We start from the raw sequence: 7,847 nt of genomic DNA, 5'->3' as shown, positions 1-7,847 counted from the left end.
AGGTAAATGTAATGAATTTGTTCATTGAATTGAAATGCAATATATGCAACAGCAGTGTAAATTTGTAAGTTGGGACAGTGTAATTGTTCCAGAAAAGACAGAGTATTTTGTCTTTGAAAAGTGCACAAGCAATGCAAGTAAGACACAGCAGAAGTACGATTGTAATTAATGAAGGGGAGCACGCAGCAGCGTGAAGAAAAGTTTTCCCATTGTGAAGAAGGGAAGCACGCATTAGTGCACAAGTAAAGAATTCTCACACAACAATGTGAATGTGAGAAAGGAAAGGCACAGCAACGCACATGTAAATTTTTTTTATTAACGCACAACAATGCAGAGTTTGCAAAGAAATGTAAGTGAAGTGCAGCAACACAATAGCAAGTGTAGACACAGCAGTGTGGGGTAGACGCAGCAAAGAAGATGGCACAACAGTGCAGCAGAGAATATGCAGCAGCATAAAAGAACATTGTAATGAGTTTGCACACACAGCAGTGCAATGATTGTTTGTTTTGGAACTGCATTTGAAGCAGTCATTTGGTGAAACCCTCTGTTAAAGAGGAAGGTGCTTTTCAGCACATTGTCATTAGTGAATCCCTCTGTCAAGAGGAAGATGCTTTTTAGCATACACATGGTAAATCCCTCTATCAAGAGGATGATGCTTTTCAGCATAGTCACAGGTGAATCCCTCTGTCATGAGGAAGGTGCTCTTCAGCACATTGTAATGGTGAATCCCTCTGTCATGAGGAAGGTGCTCTTAAGCACAGTTTCAGGTTAATCCCTCTATTAAGAGGAAGACAACTTTGTTTGTTTGTGAACTGCATCAGAAGCAGTTGGTGAATCCCTCTATGTGAGGAAGATATCTTTGTAACAGCAGTACTGAGGAATCCCTCTATGTGAGGAAGTGTTTGGGTATGTCCTAATGCCCAGCAGTTGAAATTAAAGGGGAGTGTTAAATTGTAATTTCAACAGCGCAGGGCAGTTTTGGAAAACCGCCCGGTCTCCCCGCACCACCATTCGCAGAAGGCGGTATCCGTGAAGGAGGACCCGACACAATCAAACGGCTCCACGCGTCCCTAGTACGACGCCGAAAACCGCTTTCCCCTGACGCTAAAGGTAGTTTTGCTTGCGCGAGGTTGGCGAGCGAATTGCGTTGGATCGAGTTTGGTGGCTCGGATCGGCGCGAAGCTGCACAGACTTTAACGACCGAGTCTGACGAATGAGGTGGCGACACGTGGCACTGAAGTGACGTCAGCCGACCCCGCCTGCGTCAAAATGAAATTTTTTTGTGTCGTTTTGTGGTTGACTGCCGTGGAGGAAACGACATGGCTTTAATGCATTTACGTAGTTTTGGTGGCGGCTTTTAATGTGGTAATGGGCATACGTCCCATATGTCATTTTTTATGTTTTTACGTAGAATTTGGTGAGGCCATTTAATATGGTTATGGGCCATTTTTATATGTTTTTATATATGGCTATGTAAGCCCATGCGTGGCAATGGTTAAGCAGTTTTTTGGTGTAGTGTGACTGCGCACGATGTGTGCGTGATTTTTTTTGTATATGTGTTGTTCACGAAGAAGAACATAGTAGTGTGTCTGCGCGGGATTGGAATGAATAATTGAGAAGGGTGCTTGCGCGCAGTGAGTTTGCTCCCGGTTATGTGATGAACGCACAGTAGTGCAAGGAGATATATGATGAACAGGGAAAGAGCACAGAGTGCCTGTGTGAGGAGGTTGAATGAGGAATAAGGGAGAAGAAAGCACAGCAGTGCTGAAAACATAACAGAGGCAAACTGTTATGTATTGTTGACCATAAAGAAAACACAGGAACAGCTTGAAGCTGTTTTGTAATACCCACAGCAGTGGAAGACCAGAAGTGAAAGAGAGACAGAGTCTCTCCAGTGAATCCCTCTCTGCGTAGAGGATGAAAGTTGTAACAATTTTCTTTTTAAGCAATAGAAAATGTTTTTATGGTTGTGTAATGGACTGTTATGAGTTATTTTGTTTTAATAGCTTCGTTGTGCAAAGGTCTTGGAACAAAGGAAACAGAGCATTGGCTCTGTGATGTCTGTTTGTATGGTTTTGGTATTTTCCCCATCAAAAATACCCAACAATATCCGTGAGAAGCCAATGTAAAGTAATTGGAGGAGTACACAGAAGGAAAATCAACGAAGATATATGAAGTAACATGAAAAATGTGTGGGATGAATTCCATGAATAGGCATGGAAAATAGAGATGCGCTGGTCGGTGGTTGACTTGAGTTGGTCAGTGGTTTTCCACTATCACAAAACGCTATACTACCCTGTGATGAAACCATGAGGTGTGCAAGAAGTAAGGGCAATTCGTAAAATCCATCGATACTATGGATCAAGCAATCCGAAATCGCTGTGTGATGTGCGAAACAGAGATGAAGTGTGTGGAAATTCTTGGATATACACAAGCCTGCGTAAAGTTCACGACAAGTCAATGCAAAATTATTGATGGACTACAAAAGAGAAAATCGGGGTAAGATATGAAGAGAGCGATGCCAAATGTGTGATATGAATTCAATAAAAAGAGATGCTCATAGGCCTACGATGTCAAATTATTTTATCAGGAAATTCTCTCGCTTGAAATGTGTGGTAGGAATTAAAACGTGGTATGGGAAAAAGAGATGGTTAATAATACTGTGATTGGAAAATTTCCTTTTACAACCATTATTTTTGTGGGTTAACAATAAGACACACGATGAGAGAAGTCAAGAGTAAAAAATATTTCATCACTAAATGAAAATATATTTATTTTTTTTTTTTCATTTTTTTTTATAGAATTATTATGCGTTGATATCATGTGTCAATATCATAGATTATCAATACCATGTTTTTAAATAGCTATAACTTTTAAAGATCAATACCACATTCCCAAATAGCTATAACTCCTGAACTCCTTAAATAATTTTGAGAAACATGAGGTCAAAATACCATATATTTTAATTAATTTCATTTGAAAGGCTCTCTTCAACGTAATATGGTAGAGATGTTGTAATGTTTAACATTTTGACTTGGTCAAAATAAAATAAAAGTAAAAGAACAATTAAAAAAAATCATTTAAAATTGATATTTATATTTATAATTAATAATTAAACCAGCTTAGATCCATGTTAAAGCACCCTCAGAGAAATCCAATGTTCCACCAAGACTCCAGTGCAGGGAGACGCAGGTGCGGGGAGACATGTGGGAGTACCCTCAAATTTTATAGAAATTTCAGGGGTGCATGGGGACGTTGAGGTATATATATAGCTATAGATATATTCAAGCTCATAATAAATAATGAAAGCATAAATATACTAATAGTAATACATTGATCTACACACAAAATTTAAATTCATAATTGAATTAAATAAGAACATACATTGACCCATCCTCATCATTCATTTTGGCACATACATCATTGATATGACATACTCATCATTCATCCACACCATGAGAATCAATAACAAAATTCAATACTGAAATATTCAAATACAACGATCCATATCATTCATCATTCTATAATCTACTTTGGTTTAAAATCAAATTCATTATTCATCATTGTAAAAGAGCTTGACAATGGGCAAGAGAGGAGAGCTTGACGGCAGGAGAACAAAGCTCGACACTGGACAAGAGAATTTGGGAAATGAATAAGTAAATTTTAACTTTTTAATTTTTAGTTTAGTTTTATTTTATATATCTTTTTTAAGTTTTGTCTTATTTTTTTATTTTTATTTTTAAGTTCTTTAATACTTGAATTTTCATTTTTTTTTTAAGTGTTATTAGAAAAACTCACGGGGGAACACACCAGGGGGGATTCCCAAAAGCACCCCTTTTGGATATTCACCTCCCCAACACTGGGGAATCACACCCCCTACGTCTTCCCATGACTCCCCAAAAGGGGTGCATGGGGAAACGTACCCCCAGACATCCCCCCATCCCGGGTGCGTGGTGTGCGTGCACCTGACCCTAGGTGTCATACCCCTATCCTCGCGATGATCTTTCAATCGCACATAGACAGATGAGGCACCGCTACCCAATTTATTTTCACCAATACTAATGAGTACAGACTACACCTAACATTCAACACTTAGTTATTTTCTGCAATTCTACTAAGCATTCATTATTTTACACAGCGGAAATAACATTCATCATCATATAAATACGCACAATGGATAAATTTCTTTAAAGGGAGGGGAAACTCCTAGGTTAGAGTCTACCCAATCATAATAATAATACAAATTTTACAAGTATTTTTACATCCACAGTCTTTGTCGAGAACCCCAAAATTCACCATGACAAAATGTCCAAAGTTAGAAAATTGGCATGCTTGTTCAGGATTGCACACCTCACTGGGTCGATTTTTCCTTCCGTTCAGCAGCACCCACACTCGTTGTGTCATGCAACTCATTTAGGCAGAGGCGCCCACCCTCCATGTCTTTCTCTGCATTTGTTCAGCCAGTAGTGCCCAACGTGTCGTTCACTGCCACTCGTCTGGGCAGAGGTACCCACCCATGGGTCGTCCTCTACTGCTGGCTGTTGGGCAGGAGTGCGCGCACTGTCGTGTCACCCTCTGTCACTCGTCGGGCACACATGCCCACACCATCAGTCCTTCGCATTGTGTTTCGTCCGTTCGGGCAGGACCATCCTCTGCAACTCGTCCGGGGCTAGGATTGCCCACTTGCGACTCGTCCGCTAGAACATGCCCAAAACCCGCAACTCCTTTTTGCCTTGGCTAAGTACTGCGACCCTCAGTCTATCTGTAAGTTTCCCTCCTTGTTCAGTCACCCTCTTGCTCGTCCAAGTAATGCGTTGAACTTACTTGTTGGATGAGTTTATTGATGATGCCTTACTCCACCAAGGTTGCCACCAATATATACACTACCTCCAAGAGCTAAGGTGGGTTAGCCTACCTAGGCCAACAATACAAGTTGCGCGATAAAATATAAAAAGATGTGTCGGTCCACCCAACTCGTCATTCCGCATGTTGGCCCACTGACTCGTCGGTTTTTCAACAACTCTATAGACTCATCACACGTGCTCTTCTATACTTAGTCGATTTTTCCTTTTAGGTTTTTCGACCCTGCAAGTAGCCTGTCTCAACTCGTCATCGCAACTTGTCGTCGCACACTCGTCGAGGCACGTTTAACCGAATACATCGGCTCGTTGTAACAACTCGGCTCGTTGCCTTTAACCGATGTTCACGACCCCTTCATCACTCGTCAAACACACTAGCTCGTGAGCGTGACATACTCCCCCACTTTAAACGATTGTCGTTCTCGACAAATCCATCTCATCAACCACCCATTCTAAGACTGTAAACCAATATATACATATGGGTATCCAGATGTGTCCATCTCTAACCTGCTTCATGCCATCGATATGCCAAACTCTACAAGAAGATCATGTGTTGGTACCCCTCATGTTACTAACTAGTTGGGTAGCTAATCCAACCATACATCCCCTTCATAGGACTGCATGCTCCTACATCATCATGACTCATCTCTGCACATTGTTTCCAATCGTGTCTATCTCACCCGAGATGTCAGCTCAAAATATTGGAGACTCACTTCCATGAGAAGCTAACAATGAGCCTCATCCTCATGTTAGTCTAAGAAGAGAGGGAGGAAGTGGAGGCCAAAGTCTCTCCCTCTTCCTCAGAAATCAGCTCAATCCATCTGTAAAGATCTTCCACCTCTAATCTCTGCAAATATGCTTCTCGACTCTCTGTCTGGATCTCAGATCTAGCATCTCCATTTCCTTCCACTGCCTCTAGTTTGCTTGATAGATCCAAGATACTATCAGACAATGCTCTAATCACCTGTGACTTCTCCATAAGTTTTTCCTCTTGGCAAGACAACCTTTTATAGAATTCTTCATCTCACTTGACCTCCTCCACATTCATCATTTTCAACTTACATTCAGTTGTTGTAGTCGCTATGGTTGGCACACCCATAGGTTCTTCTTCACACTCGTCATAAATGTACAACTTCTTCATGTGTGGAACTATCATAGCTTCAAACTATTTCATAAATACCATACCCAATACAACTTCACAGTCATCTATCCACACAATTGTGAAATCGACTTTCCCATACCATTCACTTATGCTCACATCAACCTTCTCAGCTACACTAATCACTGAATGTGGTGGAGAATTCAGTGCTTTCAACTATGCTTGAACTGGTATAAACTTCAGCCCAATATACCTCACAATATCTTCACTCATGAAGTTATGATTTGCACCACTATCCACCATTGTGAGAACAATGCCTTTCCCAATCTTCATCTCCACGTACTCCAACTTGCTCCTTTCAAGATCTCATTGTGACACTACTTCCGTAGCTACTGCAGCTCCCAAAATATGCATTACTCCAACAGAAGATTCTTCTTTCTTCTTCTTTGTATTGGCTTGTGCTATCGCTACCACTTTCGGTGTTAAAGGACAATTCTTCATTGTATGTAGTTCCTCACAAATCCAACACTTAAGAGGATTCTTCATCTTTGACTTTTCATTTGATCTCGAAGGCTCTTCTTTCATAGACTTCTATTTCAGCTTATCAGTCATCTTCTTTCTTTCTTTGGTTCCTTCATCATAATCGTCTACCAAGTGATCAACCACTGCAAATGCTTCCTCTAGTGTCTTGATCTTTTGTCTTTTCATCTCATTTGGTGCCCAAGGTTTCAATCCTATGATGAAATTGAATACCTTGTCTTTCTCCGTCATATCAGGTAACTCCAAGATCGCATTTGAGAACTCTCGTTGATATGGTTGTAGACTCCCTGTTTTCTTCATATATTTTATCTTCATCCTTGCATCCCAAGTCTCATATTGTGGACTAACATGAGTCTGCAAAGCTTTCTTCATGTCATCACATGAAGAGATCTTTGGTGCCTCACCATTGGCAATCTGGTCCATCTTTCTCCACCACCACATCTTAGCATCTTTCGTCAATAATTGAGTAGCTACCTTCACTTTTGCCTCATCATCAGACATACCCAAACACTCCAAGTATTGCTCCATATCCCATAAGAAATTTCCAAGAGCTTTTGCACTCCTCATGCCATTATAAGATTTTGGTTCTTTGACCTCCACATGGGCAACTCCTCCGATAGAACCTTGCCCAAATGCTTTGTTCAAAACAACTATTTCATTTTGAACATCGTCAAGTTCCTTCTGCAACTTTGAGATTTCTGGCAAACCTTGATCCATTGTAGCTCCAATGTCATTGACTTCTCTGTTTTCTTAAGCATTCAATCATTCTATATACTTGGATTGGGTTTTGAGGTCTTCAAAATCTTCCTTCAACTTCGTGTGCTCTTCCTGCAACTTTATTGTCATATCCCGATGTTTAGCATATTCAGCCTTTACTGAAGCTATATTAGAAGCTAGTTCCTCCATTCTATCCACTACTCTGTCCATAAAGCTTGTCTCGACATCTTTGCTAGATTCTCACGTCACAACTTGAGGTTCTTTTGCTTGATCTGCCATTGGCTTCGCTTGTGATCTTGTTGAGACCATAAACTTCCCTTATTGTTCCACTTGACCTTTCACCTGTCCCTGTCGAACTTTCCAAATCCCTACAGAAAGTTTGATTCCACTTGTTATGAAGCATAGGTATATCTGCTTCACTTCCACAATTTAGCCCTGGTACCACTTTCACAAAGTGCAGTTGGATCACTTCCTTTGCTTTCCAAATGGCCTTTGATACCACTTGTCACGCCCCTATCCTGGCGGTGATCTTTCAACCACACATAGGCAGGTGCAGCACTGCTATCCAATTTCTTTTCACCAATACTAATGAGTACGAACTACACCTAACATTAAACACTTAGTTATTTTTC

General features: G+C 40.6%; 1 protein-coding gene across 1 annotated transcript; it reads right to left on the bottom strand.

Annotated features, from left to right (window-relative positions):
* Positions 1 to 6,549: 6,549 nt before the first annotated feature.
* LOC149256357 (uncharacterized) lies at positions 6,550 to 7,215 on the bottom strand. The gene has a single exon (XM_089455335.1). It carries the CDS (start codon positions 7,213 to 7,215, stop codon positions 6,550 to 6,552), a length of 666 nt encoding a protein of 221 aa, XP_089311461.1.
* Positions 7,216 to 7,847: the final 632 nt, after the last annotated feature.

This window comes from Pinus tabuliformis, chromosome 7, assembly GCF_031772625.1.
Source record: "Pinus tabuliformis cultivar Carrire ecotype Pingquan chromosome 7, CPIR1, whole genome shotgun sequence".
NCBI classification, from domain to species: domain Eukaryota; kingdom Viridiplantae; phylum Streptophyta; class Pinopsida; order Pinales; family Pinaceae; genus Pinus; species Pinus tabuliformis.
The sequence above is the reverse complement of the archived record's forward strand: the minus strand, read 5'-3'. Positions and strand labels throughout refer to the sequence as shown.